Below are 22,475 nucleotides of genomic sequence, written 5' to 3' on the forward strand. Positions count from 1 at the left end.
TGACATATTTGTCGTTAAATTTATTATTAAATTGAAATTACATTTTTTAGTTTGGTTTAGTGTTAATTTAATTTTTGATCCGAGATATATCGAGGGTCAAATAGAAATTAAATATCCGATTAATTTTTTATTAATTATTTAATGATCGTAAGTCTTGATCATTATTATTATTCTACCCGTCTTACAATAGATGTTTCCGAGACGTGCTTATTAAAATTTTCGATGCTGATGCACGAGCGTCAGGAACAACTTAGTCATCTTTGGAGCATAATCATAATACTCCAACCCGTTCATAAAATAGATACACTGTAAAAAAAATTGTTTGAATTTTCAAAGATTGTATATAACGCGATAAACACATACATTTGGGCTTGAAATTTCATTACTAATTTCATATAGAATTTAAAATACACGTTTTTGAATTTTCAAATTAACACTTTAGATTTTCAAATACTTTTTTTTGAATTTTCAAATAAGTATTATGACATTTCAAATAGAATTTTTAAAATTCAATATACGTTTTAGAATTTTGAATACCTGCTATGAAAATTTGAAAATCAAGTATTAATTTTAAGTACGTTTATTAAAATTCATTTTTTTTTTCTTAATTTTGAATACCAGCTTGATTATTAAATTACGTATATTAAATTTAAAGCTTTTTTCATTGAAAATACAATTCAAATATCTAGTTATGAAAATTCAATTCGTTTTGTGTTGTAATTTTCAAATTATTTTTAACGGTATACTTTATAAAAAAAAAATCGGAGTAATGCAAAAGTAAAATAATTTTAATAAAAAAATTTGATTTTCAAAATTCGGTTGCTTGCAAATTTGAATTTACTATTTTTATGCACACAGAAAAAAAGGATTTCTTAGTGTAAGAAATTTTGATTCGTCCAAAAAAAATTTTTACTAGCCTCAAGAAATTTTTCGTTTTTATAAAATGAAAACTTAAAATTTCTTGGAGCGAAAATAAATTTTTTTGGAACAAGAAAAAATTTTTTGAACTATGAAATTTTTTTTTTCATCCAAAAAAAATTTTTGTTTTTAGTTTATAACACAAAAGATTTCTTGCGCCAAGAAATTCTTTTTTTCTGTGCACAGAAAAAAATTTTGTTCGTCCAAAGAAAATTTTACTTGCCCGAAAATTTCGAAATCTTTATGAATTAAAAACTAAAATTTTCTTAGGGGAAAAAAAAAATTTTTAGGGTGAGAAAAAAGTTCTGATGCCCAGAAATTTTTTTTTTGTGTAGGTTTCCTTTAAAAATGAAAGTTAATTATTTATTTTACTTAAAAAAAAGTTTTGACGTTAAATCTTTACGTCATTAAACTCAATACTCATAAATATATTATAGTCACATATGTATGTGTATATGTGTATTATAAATATGACACATTTATTCATAGAGGGTTATCGTATAAACCACAGTAAAGCTAACAGTTGAAATGTCGTCGACCTTAATTATACCGAGGAAACGACGTACGATTTCGTGACAGCAAGGAAATCCTTTCGAAATTTATATCCATGAGTCGTGAATTAATTTCGTCATCTAAAGAATTAATGAATAGATTTTTTTTCTTCGCCTAAAAAAAAAATATACTTTCATTTCATTATTATATTTATCTTGAACACATATTTTGTAGCCATATCTCTTTGGAATAAAAAAAAATAAGGGTGTCAGTGACTCAAAACCGACTGACAATTTTTTTATCAATCGTCACATGAACAGACAATTTCTATGTCTACTTTTTCATAATTTTTTAAAATTCAAAAAATCAAATTACTCACCTTCAATTGGTGTCCAAAGACATTGAATTTAAAAATGAATGTAAATAAAATACGTTAGTAAGTTATTTCAGTAAAACATAAAAATCTACCATGCGATCACGTCATCGCGGTATACATTAAAACGTGAAATTAATCGGAGCCTCGATATAAAAGATAGCCGGTATAATTACTTGCCAACATTACATTGGATGATGTTACTATCTACCTGTTTTTTTATCTCTATATACACTGACACATTGATACACATGATATATATGTATACATTTTTTTTCTTCCGTTATTTTTTAGCGCGTAAATGCATTCATGTCGATAAAAATCTATTTTGTATGCGTGTGTGTTTGCATTGTTACTGAAATGGGGACATGTGTGTATTGTCCAACAATATTTTCATCATTTTTTTTTTTTTTTTTCAATGAAATATAATATATTTAATAATAAATACACACAACTACAAACTAGATAAATAATCTATATAATGAATAAGTAAAATTTTTTTTTTATTTTATTTTTTTCAATTAAATCTTAATATAAAAAAGTGTACGAGGTTTCTTATTACAATTATTTTTTACCTTGTACTTCTATAGCTTTCTCTGATCTTTCGCCATATTCACTGTGAAAAAATTCGCGGAGTGAACGCGAATTAAATCCGGAGTGAATGTGAAGCGGGTGACTATTTATTTAATCTCGGAGTAAAATTAACTCCTTAATGTTAAAACTCCGAATCGGAGTGAAATAAAATCCAGATCACTCCGATGGAAAAAAAATTTCCCTAATTAACTTCATATCCGGAGTGATTTTTCTGAACCTCCGGAACTCCGAGTGATGGAGTGAATTCAGATTTAAATAAAATCTGTAATTACTCCGCATTCACTCCCAATTTTTTACAGTGTTATAGTCTTATATGTAATATTGTTTGAATGCATATATATGTATATATTTGTTGAAAGGGAATAAAATGAGTCGGATGCAAAATAAGTTATTTATAAGTAATATCTCCCAGCCGGTCTTAAAGTTTGAGTATATGGGTATGACTGTAGTGTACGAGAGACTCACCTGCAACTCGGGAATCGATATCATGCCAGGTGTATAACCTCGCGCATGCTATTGACGCTTTACTCCGCGGGCTATACCTGCAAGCCCCGTCGACGAGGATAATTTCACACTTGGTTTCACCGCCCACAATACACGTAATACTCCTTAAAGTACACATACAAGTACACCTATGACTTTCAGCAAAGACTACTCCCTTTATTTATTATCTTGCTAATTATTAATTTGCTTTTCGTAATTTTAAAAATATTTTTGATGTGACATTTTGTGAGAAAAATAATATCAGGGCAGACTACAGTGGGTATAAAAATACTGTACGATACGGAGGAGATGAGAAGTAGTAGATTTTATGGTAGTGTGTTTTATCGAATTTGACACTTCAAGAAGCCGGAACATTGAAAAGGGACCGCGTAATATCAACTCGTTGTTACTCGCTGGGTTTTTGTTGGAAAAGTTGTTCTAGCAGAGTAGAGGAAGATCGTTGCCCCAAGGGACTCGGGGACTCGCTAATTTCCACTTTGGACTTGACGATAGTCTACTCGAAAATAAAACCAGACGAAATCGCCGTCGCTGAAAATTCCCACGGGATTTTTATTTTTTTTATTTATTATTTTTTTTTCATCATAACTCGCACATACACAGAAAAAAATCATTTCTGGGCGCAAGAATTTTTTTGTATTATAAATTGAACACAAAAATTTTCTTAAGACGAGGAAAAATTCATTGACTCAAAAAGTTTTTTCTTGCTCTGAGAAAATTCATTCTCGCCGTAAGAAAATTTCTGTTTTCAATTCATAATGCAAAAATTTTTTCGGGACGAATAAAAAATTCTTGTGCCAAGAAATCTTTTTTTTTCTGTGTATGAAATACAGATGAATTTTATTCATGCACTGAAAAAAAATTAACTTTTGTAAAAACAAAATTTTCTTAAGTAGAATCAATAAAATTCTATATTTAAGTTTAAGAATAATTTCCATGATAGAAGAAAATCCAAATTTTCTTACTGTACTCCAAAAAAAAGATTAGCGTATTTCGAGCTGAGCTCCGATTTCTTCGATTAAAAAAATAATATTGAGTAAAATCTTGAAATTTTTTGTATGTAATTTTATTTCGGTGGTAAAAATAATTTTTCAGCACTCAACGTCCACGCGGACTGAACATAAGTGTGTTGTGTGCTTTAACGATAGACGGTGTCGATGAATTGAAATGGACGGTGGGTTCCTTGGTGCTACAACTCACGATATACGGAGGTCAATTTATCGTTCAAGAGGCTATTCTTGACGCGAAATTGCCTGAAATTGGTTTACACGAGACTCTCCGTACGCTTTCGGAACAGACTATTGCACTGAGTTAGAAATTGATTCGTTTTTCAGATCCCAAAGAAAAACCGGAGACCCGCGAATCGTTTAATTTTTCTTTCCCCTCGGTCCATTCTCAAAATCACTTTAATATCTACTCTACACGTATTCATATATATATAAATGTACCTAGACATACAATTCACTATTGTGCAAATCATATTTGGTCAATTTTTCAAAGCTATACATAAGTATTTATGTCAAAGAAATTGACATCACAATAAAACCTTAGAAAAAATTTTTTTCTATTTTTTTATTCATAAGGAAAACGTCGGAGAGAAATGGGAACTCGACAAAAATTTGTGAATAACTTTTATCTCAATATTTTATTATTTACATACTGCTACCAATAATTTATTATCGTTTTTGTGGTCAATAATAATAATTTATCGTTAAGTTGCTAATGAAACTTATAAATAAATTTGAATATTAGCTGACATAAAAGTTAACAAAACATTTAATTAGTAACGAGTTCGGTAGCTCCTTAATAACTTTGATGAAACAGTAAAACCAATAATTATTACTATGATATAGAGTACAGGTTTCATAGCGTCTAATTGCCGAAGCAAATATGTCGTAAATCTTAGTAACTAAGACATTTATGTAACATTTATAGATCCTATATGATTGAGGTTTAAATCATTGCATTTTTAACAACCCACACACACAAAAATTTTATTTATGACAACAAAACTAATCGCTATTATTAGAAAAATTTATTTGTAACAGATAAAAAAATTTTTTCGGTTTCTAAATACAGAAGTTTTTCAAAATACGAAGAAATCTTTTGAATTTAATAAGATTATATTTTTTTCAAATTGTAAATCTCCAATGATATATTCGGATTCCGATGAATAATCAAATTTCGACGCGTTTTCGGCCAACTTTTGACGTTTTCCAATAAAATTATACTCTGAAAAAAAGAAATATTTGTCCCAAATAAATCAATTCAGTTGTGGCTTTTTTTTGAATATATCTTAATGACAAATAAAAATATTTGGTACAACAAAATATGACAGTTGATTCAAATAATTTTATAATTTGACGGAAATATATAATTTCCCATACGAAAAAAATATATATCCGGGCAAATCTGCATATATGAGACATATATTTATCTATATGTTGCATATTTGCAACATATTCCAGATTTGCCTGGATATATCCGGTTATGTATTTTTTTTGTATGGGTTATTTGTGATAAATACTAATATATTTGTAAAGATCCTAAATTTATGACAAATAACCTAAAATTTGGCGATACTATACATATATTTGAAGCCCTTATTTATTTGTAGCAATTGGATCATTTCTTTACCACAAATAAATCACTTATTTCACGCAATTAAACTACTCAAATATATTATATCTTTCTCACAATTAAATATTTATTTGGCCATGCCCAAATATACGATATCTTTGGCTCAAATAAATCTTTTTTTCAGTGTACGGTTTCAACGACATTTCGGCCTCTTTGAATAAAATTCTATGGTTTCGGCGTATTCTCGGCCAAATATTTCTGCCCGGGTAATTAATTTTATTAGTTAACTAAAAAAAAATGAATAAATAAAATAGTAGTTTATTTTTCGTATGAATAAAAAGTACATCGATTACACAGTGTGCAGTGTAATTGATAATACAAAATGATCTGATGCATAAAAAGTTGTGATGACAATGAAAATGAGCCGTCAGGGGTGCTGTGTATTCGCGTGTATATATATATATATATATATATAATATACTATGAGAGTATATATCAGTGCAGGGATGAGTGACAAAATCTTGGTTGGTAACTTGGTGACATCCCTTAGGGGCATGAAATGTTACCCCTATCGTGTCCAACGATATCCCTCTAGTCGTAGATCGGTCAGTGGTGCATGAAACAGTTAAGCATCGACAATGTAAGCCAATCAAGGAACTAAGGGCGGCGGGTGTATCACAGAACCGGGGCCCCGTGGTAATCGTCTGAAATTGCGTTAAATTTAAATTTTTACTCTTCCTCGTCACCGTCCATGCACAACACAGCTCTCACCCCAACACCAAACTGTACCGACACTTCGCCTCGGGGGATTCGTGTCTTCAAGTCTTTGATGCCAGAGATCCTGCAATGTCTGATGATTGGTTTCACATCACAAGCGGATCTATTTCCAATTTTTATAGACAAATTACTTAGTAATTTTTTCATCATTTTCATTCTCTCCACGTAATTCTCTTCAACAGAAAAAAGTTCACGTACAAGACATACTTTTAATCCTGAAAAAATCCTGAATATGAGATTTACAGTGAGCGTAAATCAGTGCGAGGCAAAAAGGTCTTGAGTTAAAAATTCCGTTTAGAGGAATTAAAACGCAGAAGCTCAAATTCTCATCACTAATTCACAATACGTATATTATATATGTATAATATAATACATCTACTCTGCTCAGCGTGAAATAATACACAGGACAGCGAGGTTCCTTCCAGAGGGCTGTGATAGAGGAGATGAAGAACAAACTAAAGCAAATAAGCTTTAAGCAAAACGAGCAAAACAACTCGACTAAAAGGCTTACCGAGTAATTTGCGACGGCTTAAGGCACACCGGCCAGCCAATCTGATCCTCCCTCTTTTCCCCGTTCACGTGTGAAATCTTATACCATCCAGCATAATACATCACTACATCCAACATCCTGCATCCTTTTTACTTATTAGTTTTATTTTGTCTCCAGAATCCAGCATCCAGTATCCGAAAAATAATAATTTAACAATCTCTCCTTGCTATACTATGCTCCTACACATAAAAGTTATTTAGTAAAACCAAACCACTGAAAATAATAAAGACTGCCCGTCGGATTGAGGCAAGAGCAACCCGTTTACGGAACTCTTTGAAAACCGATACAGATTCGCTCCTTTTTCTCCGCTTCTTTTCACATTTTTATCATCATCCTTCTCTCGTCGTCTCCATCCCCAATATCTTGATCCTGCGTACAGCTAAAGATAGTCCGGCTTCTAGTGACAAGTATCCGCTTTACTTCTCTTCCGTGAAAAAATAAATAACAACCGTTCAAGACGCTCGTCTTTAACAAACTGCCCAGGTCTGTCTCTTATAAGAACCGAACACTAATATAACCCGAACCAGAACTCCGGTGTGGTTTTACAGGCTGTCACCCAGAATTTGGTCCGCGAATTTTTTTCGGTGCCTCGGATGCCTAATTGACCGTGGGCGACCAGTGCAAGTGGGCCCTGCTTAGCTTCGCTTCTATATTTTCTACTCTAATTTTTTTTTATTTTCTATTTTACCTTTATCTTACACACCGAGGGTATAACGGTGGGATACCTGTGGGCACGGGTGGTCGTATCGATTTCCCGTTTGGATTCATCGGCCAAACCGATCCGATTACTCGGCTAGGTCCTTATTCATATGTATATTTATATACACATATATGTATTATATGTGTGCTGTAAATATCCTATTTTCACATCTATTTTCATTAGATCATCTAGGCTCATAGGTGGCACTCTTTTTAAACGGCTCGGATGTCTTGGCCTAGTAGATTCGTGTTCTATTTTGCTAGATGGGTGGTCGGGAATAAATATTGTGTGCTATTGAGATTTCGGGATGCATAGACCTAGAAAAGGCCTTCGAGTAATTTGACTAGATTAGACGATGTTGATGTTGATGTTGATGGCGATGGTGTGATGGTATATATTTAAATTTTTATCGAGTGAACTTAATTTAGCTTGAGTACTCTGGAGCAATGGGTCGGCTATCCACTTGAGGACCCTCATAATATTCATCAATCTCTCGAGCCGATCTCTCCGATGATGGCCTCTTTGAAAAATTGACGCGTGCGGCTTTTAGTAAAATATATATAACACACGTAAAAATGTTGGCTTAAAACAAAGCCCGGATAGTTTTTTAAAAAGGAAAGAAAACGTGATAATTTATCTGATGCACGAAGTGAAAAGTTGAGAGCCTGAGATCGATTATGGGGACTTTGTTGTAGCTGGGTTGAAGGACAAGCCATCGATATCCGGGAAGGACGTCGAGAGCTTCCAAGCTCACTCAAGACTAGAGTATTTGCCCTCAAACATCAGCAAGCACGACGTCGTACTCTTACACAATATATATATAGATATATATGTACGGTAGTTGTATAGGAGCAGAACAAGACTCATCACTTTGGCCCTCGAGCAATGCTCAGCTCCCGAATAATCTTATGTCTTCTTTTGTATCCACGCCCTCTACGATATATTTCTCCTGCAAACTTTCGTGCTTACACATTCTGTACAAACGAATCACTTTTTGATTGCACATTTATTATTTACCAACAAATTTACCCGATTTAGATTCGACTGGACGGAAGCTGTTTAGATCCCAGAACACTGGGGTAAATTGAGACACTATTTTAAAAAAAACTCTGCAACCGGCATTTCAAAATTTTGATTTTCCATGTATGCAAAAGTATGGGCCATTCTCTAAACATGAATTAGTGAAAATAAGTGAATATTCACTAATTCCGAGTGCAAACCGAACCACTAATGTCAAAAAGTGGTTCGGTTGGCACTTAGAATTAGTGAATATTCACTTAGGGGAGGGAGGGGCAAAAGGGGGTACTTAAGAAAATACCAAGTTTTCGAGAACTCACATACGCTAAATCTTTTTTTTTTAATGATATTCAAAGTAAATAGAAGAAATTTTCAGTTACCGTTGAAAAAAATAATTTTTCATTTCTGCGGGCAAAGTGGGGTACCCCCTAAAAAAGGTAAAAAAAAAAATTTCTGGATTTTAAACGAATTTGATTAAGTTGAATTTTTTTTTAAGTAATTTACATGAAGAAAAATTATATTTTACATGTTTATTGGATACAAAAGAAGAAAAAAAATTTTTAGTATTTTTCAACTGAAAATTGATTTTTGAAAAAGTTTACCAAAAAAAATTCAAAGTAACGCTTAATTATATTTACAGAAGTGATTTTGGAATGTTTAAAAACCATTTAAAATATAAAATTTTTTTTTATCAAATTTTGGGGGTACCCCGTTCTGCCTACCCTACCCCCTTTTGCCCCCTTCCCCTATTTCACTTATTCATGTTTAGAGAGCAAGTAAAATTTTTTTTTTAAATAAAAAAAAAACTTTTACTCCCGATGACCAACTTGCCTCGACTTTCTATGTGTTTGAATTTTCTTTCTTTGAAATAGTCTCATTTTGCCCCACATAAAAATTTCACGGGGTCGCGTTTTGCCCATTCCCTCTATATTTAGGGAAAAAAACCTAAAATAAATGAAATACCATTTCCTTGATTTTTGAAGCATGAATTTAGATGTTTATCGTGATCATATTTAAAAAAAAAAAAGAAATTTGTGTATAATGCTTCCGGTTTTAATTTAAAACTATTACTAACGAAATGACGGTCTTTTTTCCACACCAAGTAGCAACTTAATTATGCATTAGCCCAATTCGCAATTGTTTTCTTTAGAACTCACTATTCATCCCCTGTTCTAAAAATTTTGAATGTTTACGTTCGGCGCTCTGTTGTTGCTACTTGTATTAAATTCTTCGACAGCACCATGAAAAAATGAATGCACATAAATTCGGGCGCATGTTAAATTCGATCGTGCGTACAGCTAAATTGCTGTGATGTCTAGGGTCTTAATTATACCGTCGTTTATCTCGGATGGTTGCTGAAAGGACGGATAATTTTCCTGCAGAGAGACACACAAGACCAAAGTGAATGGGAATGAGAACGAGAACGAGATGAAAACTTAAATATATACATAGTAGTCTACGTCTACGTTTATATATATATATATATTTATATATATAAGAGCACAGTAGAGTGAATGAGTCTCATCTGTTGTTGAAACAGAGGCGCCCTCGAGCAGGGCCAACAAATTTTACGGTCTCGTAAAATTCACCTAAAGACAACGGGATTACGTACATAGTAGCTAATCTCCGGATGCAGTTACCTTGCCAGGATGTTGTACGGTCACTTTTCACCATTCAAATTAAGTAACTTTTTAAATTTATTTAAAATAAAAAATCTCAAAGCTAAAAGTTTATGAGAAAATTTGTACGAGATTATGTTTCCCACATGATAGATAAATAAAAAGGCCACTGTAGACTCAAAACATAATGTAAATAATGTCTTCCAATTTAAAACGATGATAGACAAGAGAAAATTCCGTAAATAAATATGAACGTGTTTGATTTTTAAAGAGACTAAAATATCAATTTACTGTTTTTTTTGACGTCCATTTGTTACGCGGTTAGAGACGGTATTTTTTATGATTTTTGTACTGTGTATGTATCTGTATAAAGTAGGATAGATAGCACTTAAAAATGGTCAAACATATCGGAATTCAGTGAGCGATAGAAAATGAGAAAATATTAAAAATATCCTCGAGTAGAAGAACAAGTGGCTTGGAAAACAAACATTTGTCGTTTTGTTCTCTAACATAACGCTGGCGCCCTGTTGATATTATATATATATATATATACATACATAAATTTGAAAGTTAAGTAGTAAAAGTGCATCCCTCAAAAAAGTTGGCTTGATCGCAATAAACGATAAAATTCTGCAAATCATTCCACTCTACCTGTTGTCTGAATGCCTCTCGAGCATTTTAGTGCGGCAACAACTCAGCTTTTTATTTTTTCTTCTTCATTTGGACACTAATGCGTATTTTAAAAACTTTAAAATAACAATAAACATCTGTCTCGATATTTTTTATAAATGCACACCTTTTTCGAAGGTGTGCATTTTCTAGGGAGTAGTTTATTTTAAATTTTGAAACCCAGTAAAGTAAAAACAGCAGATACGCGAATGAGGAATGGTTCAAATGTGAGCCTAAGTGAACATAATAATAAATAAAGTAAAAGAATGAGCATCGGATACCCCTGTAAAACGCACACGTGTAATAAAAGAAGGAATAATGTGATCTAAAAGAGAGTTGAATGAATATATATAGATATATATGTGGATCAAATGTAAGAGAAAGAGATGAAGCCGTCAGAGTCGCTGGAAGGGGCCATATCGTTTTAACGTCTCTATTAGCGGCTATTAAAAACGAGCTGGGGATGAAAAAAATGCCCGGGGGTTGGGGTGGGGTCGGGTGAATGTGACGGAGAACGAAAGAGAAAGAGTGAAAAATATTTTGTGTGCAGTAGTAGTAGTAGCAGATATAGAGTAGTAGGAATAATAATAATAGCGATAATAAAAAGAGGAGAATGAGAAAAAGACAGGGTGCATAGACCGTTTCAAATCGCGCCTCGGCCGTCGTTCACATGATGCACACCGTGCCGGTGGACCCGCCGGGTATCCAGTTACCTTTTGTCGTGGGCCAAACGAGGCTCAGATTCTTCGGCGATATGTACCCCCATTGTGCATCTGGGTATTTATAAGTGTAGTTGTGCGTCGACGGGTGGACGCGGGACTGGAGACGAAGATGCGGAAATTTTTTTTTTCAGGGAGAAAACCAAAATCCGTTCGGGTGGTTATATTCTATACCTCGGTGTGTGTATGTGTGTATATATTATTAACTAATATGAAAGTAGATATGAGCCTCTTTTAATAGTATACTATGACACGTCGGGCAGATTCTGTTAAAATGATATCCCGTTCTTTGCACTCTAGACCTTTTTATTTTTTCTTCATGGGGGTACTTATTTTTATGACGAGTTTTAGTTTACATTTGAGAGTCAAAATTAGTGCACACTGAACAAATTTAGGGAGTGAACGCGGATTTAATCCGGAGTGAATGCGGACCGGATCATTGTTTATTTATTTGATCCCCTCGGAGTTAAATTTACTCCGAAGGGAAGTTTATTTTAATATTCAAATTACGAATCGGAGTGAATGCAGATTTAAACAAAATCTGAATTCACTCCCGATTTTTTACTAATTAATAAAATAAAAATTATAATTTGAAGTCAACTGCGACAGGAGACAAAATTTCTTCAAAAATGTCATTTTTTTAAATTAAATTTTTTTTTTAAGCTCCGGTAGTCTACAAAGTAAAACAAAATATATATGATTGATGTTGCTAATAAATGTAATAATATTGTTGTATAAATATTATAATTTATAAAAAGATATGAAGCAAAACTTTCACAAGAATTATAGGTTCACCGACCGAGTAAGCGGCATTATATCCCGTCCATCGTAATATAATTGGCAGAGACCCGTGGACTTTAGTACGTCCGGCGATATGCTTTGAAAAAGCGTCTTGTCATCCCGCGTAAATGCACGCGCCGTTGCCACACGCATCCGGACACTGCACCTGATACCTAAATCTATATATATATAAATTTCGTGCTACCGAATTTTCGGTTATTTTTTTCCATCGCTTCTTACATCTTTTTAATTTCCTTTTTTAATACCAGAGCAAATGTTTCGTCCGCATCAGTAATACCAGATACAGAAGCACCAGCGGTATCTTTAAAATACATGTCCGCTATCGTATAAATGCCTTCTTGATTTGCTACACCCTTCTTGTTAATTTTAAATGGTCATGTGTAAAATGATTAATTGACAAATTTAATATGTAATACAATAATTCTCTCTTATATTTATTTATTATTATTTTTCAATCATTAAAAATAAATTATTTATATAAAATAAATAATATTTAGTAATAAAAATGAAAACGACAAACAAACAATAGAGTTAAATAAACTGTTAGTTGACACTTTATGTCTGATGTCTGATGGCAACTGCATGTTGCAAAATTTAAAATAAAGTAAACTTCTTGAAGTTCAAAAACAAAATCTATAAAGACTAAAGACTAAAAGCGATAAAAGACGGCTGTTGAGTTTCACAGTAACGAATATAAGGGACAGACCGATTAGTAATGAAAACAGTTTACATTTTTTTTAAAATCTTTTTTCCTACCATTTGTATTTCGTTCTCGAGTTTCTTTTTATGCTCTGATGTACATCAACGGGAGTTTATACTCAGCTTTTTAACTTTTTTTTTTTTTATTTTTACTCTACCGAGAGCTGGGATCGATCCAGTGTCGCCGACAGCAGAGGAATTGTAAAGTGGATTCTTGAATTGTTTCTTCTTTTAAAACATTTGTGTGTGACAACATTTTCTTTTTTTTTTCAATTTAATCTCTCTGTGCTTTTATTTATTGTTGTTATTAATTATTTGCTAGAAATTGATTATACTATCTGTGCGCACTGTCAAAAATCGGGGGTGAATTTGTAGTGATTACGGATTTTATTTAAATCCGAATTCACTCTGATTCGGAGTTTCAATTTAAAATAAACTCTCATTCGGAGTGAATTTTACTCCAAGGAGACTACACAGAAAAAAGGATTTTTTTGCGCAAAAAATTGTTACTCGCCTAAAGAAAATTTTTACTTGACCCAAAAATTTCTTGTATTTTAAAGTGAAAACAGAAAATTTCTCGGGTGGAAAAAAAATTGTCTTGAAACACGAAAAAATTTTTTGAAGCGAGAAAAAAATTCTTGAACTAAGAAATTTTTTTTCTGCACTGATAAAAAAGTTGACTTGATTCAAGAGAAAAAATCTTGAACCAAGAATAGCATTTTGAAGAAAATGATTTTATTGAGTCAAGAGAAAAAATTCTTGAATCAAGATAAATTTACTTGAACAGAGAATGATTTCATGGCCCAAGAATTTTCTCTCTAGACTCAAGAAAATCATTTTCTTCAAAATGCTATTCTTGGTTCAAGATTTTTTTGCTTGAATCAAGTCAACTTTTTTATCAGTGTGTGTAAGCAAATACAGTCATCCGCTTCGTATTCACTCCGGATTTAATCTGCGTTCACTCCGCAATTTTTTTACGGTGCGCATTGCGTGTAACGGAAAAAAAAGATTTAATTTTGTGGAATATGAGCATGATCCCCATAGTTTTGAGGCGCATCAACTTATTCATTAGAGACAAAAAAATAAGATGGGCTGCGCATTAATTGCCTTTTCTACTGAGGTCGCGGTTAATTACTGTACCGGGCAAGTAACGAGCTGTGAAGCGATTATTATTAACACTCCACTGAAAAGAGCCGTGAATGTGTCGACATTTAGCACCTAAGGCATAAAATGGTCATACCGTAGACAGGAGGCTTACACTGTATTTTTAAAAATATAATTTCATGTAAATGAAAATAAAAAAATATTATCCAACCCACTAACAAAATTCTGACATAATAAATCATCACATGTGCAATTATAATTACAGATTGCAGCAACAATCAGGTCCGGGAGGCGCCGGATCAAGAAGACCTCTGAGCCCAGCGGGAGGAAGTGACTCCGAAGATTCGGACATTTCTCTCGGCGGGACTTCGCCACCCTCGCCCTCATCGACTCCGCCATCGCAGTCCCACCACCAGCCCTCGCCTGTATCGCTAGGGCCAGTGGCGCCCTTACCACCACCAGGCCTCGGTTTCCGTTACGACCCAACGCAGACCCAACTTCGTTTTAATCACATGACCGCCTTTAAATTTCCACCTACGGGGTTCCGTTTCGAGCCGCACAGTCCGCAGCACAATCACCCGACGATTCCCAACCCCGGTGGTATTTTTCGGCTCACCGAGACGAGTCCATTTCAAGCCGTCGGGCCCAGGGGAGATCTTGGGTCGAGGTCTGTATATCGACATATGATTAGAGAACGTTATTTGAATTTGTAAATAATATTTTTTGTTTATTTGTTATTAACAACTGTAGATCCCTATTCTGTGTTTTCCTTAATTGTTTTCCTTAAAAAAAAGAGAAAGAGCAAGTATGTGTGTGTGTGAAAGCGCGAGAGCAAGAATAATCAATTAATTAATTAATTATTAAATATATTTTCACCAGATCTGCATCCGAAAGTTTAAATTCTCGCCTCTGTTCAGGTGGAAAAAAGTCGTTCTTATTTTTTATGAGAAAAATTAACGCATGCGCCATTATTCCCACAAACAGGGGAAAATTTAAACTTTCAGGTGCAGATCTGGTGGAAAATTATTTACACACCACAGAGGAAGGTAGGCGTGATTGCCACCCGCGCTTCGGCTCGAGTAGGCAATTACGCGCGTTGCTTAAATTTCCTACTTTCCTCCCGAGGTGTGTAATAGACTATTTTAACCCTGACCACTCAAGTTTCCTGATCCTCGTAGTTAGTTTTAAATGTGTTTTGTCCGTAGAATAACAAGTAGTGACCTAAGTTACTTAGTGCATGATTTTTTTAGAGTTAATTATTAATATACAAAATAATTGTACATATATTTGTTAATTTTATTGGTATTTTATAATGTATATTAGTTAATTGTTTATTGTAGTTTATGTGTTATTAATGATGACAGGGTTTATGTTTTACTAACATACAAATGCAATCAATTGAAGTGAGAACAAAAAGAGTGTTATATATAAATATATGTATTGAGAGTACATAAATATAAACGAGTATATTTATACTGGAAATAAAGATATGAGTGATAATGTATTTGTAATATAGATATAACTTTAAATATTAAACGTGCACTAAATTGTCAGTTTTAAAAATCTTATAAATAAATAAATCTTTATTAATAAAAATTTTTTCGCCCTTTTTGTTATTCCCTTCGATGTATGATTAATACTCGAAAAAATTAAAGGATTTTAATTAAAATTGAGAAGTCATAATTTTTTTTATTTCAAAAAAAAATATTACTCTAGTATTTTGAATCAAAACTTCTAAATAAAGTTTTTATTTTTTGTCTCGAATCAGTAAATTTACAGATAATAAATTTTTAAAAAGTCGAAGTACAAAATTGAATTTTTTTTTTTTTTATGAAGAATTTTAATTAAAACTAAAATTAATTAAATTTTTTAAAAAAAATTTCTGATGATCCTTTAATTTTTATTGTTGATGATTTTATGATCCTGAAGTTAGCAAACAATTCAAAATTTTTGGATTTTTTTTTTTGAAAAAAGTAGAAAATGTAGAAAATTTAAAAAACCACAGGTGCAATTTTTTCAAATATTTTTTTTCTTCTGGTTTATCGTCTAAAAAAAAATCAAAAAATTGTTAGACGTCTGCTAACTTCAGTATCATGATGATTTTATGATCCTGAAGTTAGCAGACAATTAAAAATTTATTTTTTTTCAACAAATCAATTACAAAAAAATAAAAATATGCACATGTAGAAAATTTTAAAAACTACGGGTGCAATTTTTCAAATTTTTTTTTTTATAATTTACCGCCTAAAAAAAAATCCAAAAATTATTAGACGTCGGTTAACTTCAGTATCATGATGATTTTTTATCAATCGAAAGAAAAAATGTCTTGAGATCAAATATATGTTGAGCCGAGTATAAAAAATAAAATAAAAATTTGAATTACTAAAATTATAGATTACCAGACCCATTGGGTTTACCACCGCCTCGACTGCACCCGCACGAGGGTCTCATCCACCATCCTCACCACCCGCAGCACCAACTACCAGAAGGCATATCGAGATTGTCGTCCGAGGGGTCTCGATTGTCTGACGGCGGAATATCTCGATTATCAGACAGTCTAAGTGAGGCACACAGTCCTCCCCTGGTTGCGACGAACCTCTCAGTAACAGGACCTCTACGTGTTGCCGTACCGAGTCCACATACGCCCTCATCACGCGGCAGTCCGCCTTCGTCTAATCACCAGACACCTTCGTCTCAACAAAATCAACCGTCGTCTGTTCAAGTACCAACTCAAGGTTTAATTCGTGTCGTTACACCTCCGACGCAAAGTACTCCCCCGAAACCTCCGCAAATTCACAGGCCATTCTCACCCGCGTGATACCTCACTGAGTTAACGCCACTGAGTTGTCAATAATTTATTGAAAAAAAAAGGAAATGAAAAAAAAGATTTTTCAGATCTTTCCCGAGTCGAAATATTAGGCGTAAATTGAACGTTCTTAACGTTTTGAACGTAAATTGCATGTTTCGGACATTAAAAACTCAATTTGACAGCTTTCAACTTATTCAAAACATAGATGGGAGTATCATAAATCGAAAACGTAACTAAAACCTATTTAGACTTATAATAAGGAAACATAAGCATACCAACAATTTTTTTTACTCCTGGATTATAATCACCAATTCCCTAAAATTTTGTCGTCCGCCGTTCTGGCTCTTAAATAAAAATTTCGGATTTTGAAAAAAATTTTTTTCAGTTTCATACTTCTATCTTTAACACTATATATTTATATCTGTTCATATATTATGATATCAAGGTTATAAAAATTGTGATTACAAATATTGAAATTAATTAATCGATGTTATCATTAAACTAAAATCATAACTCATGAAATTACCAATTATTTTTTAACTAAAATTCAAAAAAATAGTTCAATTTACGTTTAAAACGTTCAATTTACGTCTAAAACGTTAAGAACGGTCAACTTACGTCTAATATTTCGACTTGGGTTATAATAAATAAGTAATTTGTAAATAAACAATTAAACTAATTACATATAAGCTTTTAGGCAGAGCTTTTTGTTGTAAATAATTAATTATACTGGGGTAATAAATTTTAAAATATAATTTAAAGAGGAAATAAGGATACAGACGCTGGAAGTCTTTAAACAAAAACACTAGGTCGCTCGAAGCAATCAGTGTTTTTCCTTATTTCTTATTATTATTATTATTATTATTATTATTATTATTATTAATATCATTAAATTTAATTTAAAAATTGTTTCTCAAAGAAACAACGAGTGCTCGTAACGCGCAATTATGTAGATTATTTTATTGATTATTGTAAATATTATTATTATTATTCTAAAAGAAAAAAAAATTACTAATTGATTACCAGTGATCACCGCGAGTGAACTAGTAGAATACTTTCGAGGATATTTAATATATGATAAATAATAATAATTAAAAAATAAATGGTGGATTTTTATTTGTTAAGATAAATATTAATATAGTAGACGGGGCAAAATGAGACACCGAAAAAATTTTTTTTTGTTGCAAATCTTTTACTGTTTCAAGACACCGGGGGTGAGTTGGTCAGAAAAAATAATAAGTCTAATTTTGAGAGGTTTTTTTTATTTAATAAAATTTGTATGGCTGTAGGGGATGAAAAAATGTGGGGTAAAATTTTCAGTTTTTAAAACTGAAGGTGTCCCATTTTGCCTCAAATTGGTTTAATGTTTGAGTTAATTTTTGATTATCCGCAAGAGATAAGACTGATTCGCGGTGATAAGTGATTAATATTTTAGTTATTAAAAAAAAATAATAAATTTTTATTATTTTAATTTTTTGGTAATTGGGGTGGCGACGAAAATTCGTTGCGGATTTTGTGCAAAAGTAAATTTATTATGAAGAATTATTTCGTCAAAAATATATATATTTTTTTTCCATTTCTTCAGTTTCGTAATTTTTTCAATCAAAATTTTTAAAACTATTTTTTGCCAACCGAAAAAATGTAAATGTCAAAAAAAGATTGAATCTACCGTAGAATTTTCGTTCAAAAAATTACTGGACTAAAAATACCGTAAATTCGATTGTAAAAAAAACCGAAGAAACGGAAAAATAAATAAGTTAAAAATATTAAAACTAAAAAACGTACTAGTAAAAATAATTGTATAGGTAATTCTTTATAAATATTGAACATACGTCTAGAATATGCATTAGGTTCGTAAATATAAAAATTATACATATTATATATATATATATGAAAAAAAAAATTGAACAGAAATGATCATGAACTATTATTATCAATAATAATTATTATTACTATTATTATTTGCGCCTGTAAATAAATTCACGCGAAATATATTAAAAAATTATTATAAATAAATTTTGAAATCTTATTTATAAATAAAACCAAAATCATCCTCTATTTCCAGTGACAAAAAATCAAACTAATACATATATATTCACAATTGTTGTACACAGAAAAAAAGGATTTCTTGGCGCAAAAAATTTTTTCTTGTTCTAAGAAAATTTTTACTTGACCCAAGAAATTTTTTGTATTATAAAGTGAAAACAAAACTTTTTTTGGGGTAAGAAAAAATTTTCTCGGAACAAGAAAAAAATTTTTTAGGCGAGAAAAAAATTCTTGAGCCAAGAAAAATTTTTGTCTTCGATTCATAATACAAAATATTTCTTGCGCCAAGAAATTCTTTTTTTCTGTGTAGTGAATGTAGTCGTAAAAATAATTCCAGTAATAATATATAAGAGTAATGGACATGTGGGCGTGGGTGTCACTTACAATTTACACCAATCACAAGTCTGGCATAGGTTGTAACTGATCCCATAGGTTGATGCCGCAAGCTCATGATATGCTAGTAAAAAGTTCATATCAACTTTATTATCCTGCGCATGCTCCCAAAACTGGATTACAATCGCAGAGCCCACCGAGTCTTCTTTTATTTGTCACCTTTTTTTCTCCATTTACTTCCTCCCGAAAGGACACAAAAGTTGAATCTGTCAGTTGATTCTTTGAAATTCAAAAAAAATTTCCTGCGCAACCGGCATTAAAATAATTCGAAATAAGATACCGGATCAAATCATGAGCTTCTGACAGATATATAGGACTATCATGATCATTGATAATCATCGGCGGATCAAGTTTAATTTTCACTGGTTTGCAAGCCAATATGTCATCATTTAAACTTTTATCCTCATACATTCATACATGTATTGAATCTCTTGCGTTTGTACAAATGTCTACATAATCGATTACCATCACAAACCCACATATATGTATAATATACACATATAAATACATGTGTACAAAACTAGTATGTTAACCCCCTCCATGAAACTTCACCCTCTTCCCCCCGTCATTGTCGAACAACGTCACGCTTTCCGCCTCGGCTGGGCGTGTTTTGACAGTTGCTGCTCTGACACCTCTAGCACATTTATTAAAAAGTGGTTCTCACTTCCACAAAATACTTGCTCGCATCACTAAAATATTATTTAACCCCTACCTCTGACACCCATTTCCAAAAATTATTTTCTTTCAACCCCACGACCTTGTCACCCGACACATTTTCCACCCACGAAATTACGGTCATATCTGGGTATGCCGGATAAGAATTAATGGGAAACTGAGATCTGAAATGTGTTAGTGGTTGAGAGCCCCCAGCCCAGCTGTCCGGATTTAGATGTTTAGGATAATGCCGTGTGGTCGGATCTTACAGCAAAATAATATAGTCCAGTCTGCTATGTATTGGCTATATATTAGGGTGATTTATTTCCGCAAAAGTTTTTTTTTCAAGTCCTCAAGCAAAATCTCAATCTACATCGAAAAATTCTCACCAAATATGAGCTCTTAATTCCAATGCTAAGTACTTGCCATTTGATTTCAAAGATTTCCATTTAAAATACATGTAAATTAAATTACTTTTTCTTTAACTTTCTAATACTCAGCTGCGTTTCATGATATCAAGGCGGTTTTGGTCGCAAATTGTAGGGTATTTGGTGTTCTTCAAAAGTGCCCATAGTTACTTAGCTGTAATTCTAGCTGTTTCACTTGTGTCCGTTGTGGAACTCATTTTTCCTATGAAATTGACGTTTATTGGCTTGCAGAACATAAACCAATGAAAGTACATCAAAAATGTTAATAGACATTTTATAGGAAATTTTATTCCCTTCAAAAAAAGTCCTATGAATCAAGTCGCTAAAGTCCATAGTTTCCGAGTTATAGTAATTTTAATAATTTGAAAAATAAAATGTCTATTATAATTTTTTTTATATATTATATTTTTCAAATTATTAAAATTACTATAACTCGGAAATTATGGACTTAGCATTGGAATTAAGAGCTCATATTAGGTGAGAATTTTTTTTTTTCGATGTAGATTGACATTTTGCTTGAGGACTTAAAAAAAAAACTTTTGTAGAAATGAATCACTCTACTATATATATATATTATGCCAAAAACCCCATCTATTTATTGGACATAAGTGAGACGGCATATATACAAATTATATTTTTGAAAACGAGAGACTGTTAGGCGAGAGTTTTATTTTTGTAAGATACTACTGTCGGAGTCTAGTAGAAAAATTTAGGGGCAAATAACCAAAATCAAAATATATATATGTATATATATAGTCAGTACTCCAGACTCTAGTGGTTATTTGTAGACAGATTCGACACTTTTGACAATAAACCAAATCATAATAGATCTATATATCTTTTGGTATTTCTATATAATATATATATGTATAGATACTGTTTCATTGTCTGAGGTCTACTCTTTGGGATATTATATTGAGTTTTTGAATCGGATTTGCCGCTGTGGGACGAGCCTGGAGATTATGCCCCAGGTATTTGTTGTGAACTGGAGTCTATTGCTGCAGACGGTTGAATGTGTCACGAGCGAAAAAATTTGGGGTGAGAAAGGTGTGAAAAACCATCGGTAAAAGCATCATCGTTAAATCTAAGATCTCATTTTGGTTTTGAGTTTTTAGATAGACCGGATTCATTGTTGCGGTAAGAAGTTTTTCGTATTTTCAGATATTATCCATTGTGTGTGATGAATATCGGTGGAAATCTAGACGGAATTGAGCCGGGAATTGTCGAGGTTTATAAAATTCACGGGGGTGAGTCCACTTCTTCCGGCTATTGGAGACGCAGGGTCGTGCAGACTCTCTTGGGTGCTCGAGAACGCGGGATAATTTTAAGTAGACCCGCTACACATTTCGCCCCGGGCTTTTGACGTGCCCGAGATTTTTTAGAATCTCGTTTGCCCACAAAAAGAATGCATTCTTCACAGGGTCAACGATTAAGAAACTGGAGCGGATATCTTTCGAGGAAGTTACTAATGATATGTTTTTCCAAGGATTATTTTAAATTTCCAGAATTTTTTTTGACAATAGGACTCGATGTGTGTCGAGTTTTGACAAGCGGAATTTAATTGACAAATTCATTGAATTTTTCGAGTTTCTATTTAATTTATTTACTGAAAATAATACGTAATTTGTAGGTTGAGTCAATTGAGATATTTGGGGACTTGGGGAGTGATTGTTGATACGAGCGATGACAACTAAAAAAAATATTTTATGTTTCCCAGCGTATTTGAGAGCCGTCCCATTAGACGGCGAGTGGGCTGTGTGTGTACGTTAAAACATTATTTGTGAATAGGGTCATGAAGTTGTAGCGGAGCTGAGCACCAAGGAAACGAGACACACCCCCATTGAATTTTCGTACTGGGATATACTTAAATTAAGCGTACGCCGGTGTCGCATTATATATTACGTCCTATATATATTTTAATGCCAAGTTATATATAACCTTTTATTAACCCCGTGTGAAAATAGTCTGTTGACCCTTAGAAGTTGCTTACGCGTATTATTATTTATACACATATCAAGTTTGAGATTGAAAG

General features: G+C 32.5%; 1 protein-coding gene across 1 annotated transcript in view; it reads left to right on the top strand.

Annotated features, from left to right (window-relative positions):
- LOC130666715 (iroquois-class homeodomain protein IRX-1-like) overlaps positions 1 to 18,903 on the top strand; it is a 35,870-nt gene extending 16,967 nt beyond the window's left edge. Inside the window, exons 2-3 of the mRNA XM_057467944.1 lie at positions 14,379 to 14,780; positions 16,508 to 18,903. Of these exons, the coding sequence (XP_057323927.1) occupies positions 14,379 to 14,780; positions 16,508 to 16,931 (826 nt within the window). The 3' untranslated portion in view covers positions 16,932 to 18,903. The remainder of the gene's footprint in view (positions 1 to 14,378; positions 14,781 to 16,507) is intronic.
- Positions 18,904 to 22,475: the final 3,572 nt, after the last annotated feature.

The sequence above is a fragment of the Microplitis mediator genome, chromosome 4 (genome assembly GCF_029852145.1).
Source record: "Microplitis mediator isolate UGA2020A chromosome 4, iyMicMedi2.1, whole genome shotgun sequence".
Lineage (NCBI taxonomy): Eukaryota > Metazoa > Arthropoda > Insecta > Hymenoptera > Braconidae > Microplitis > Microplitis mediator.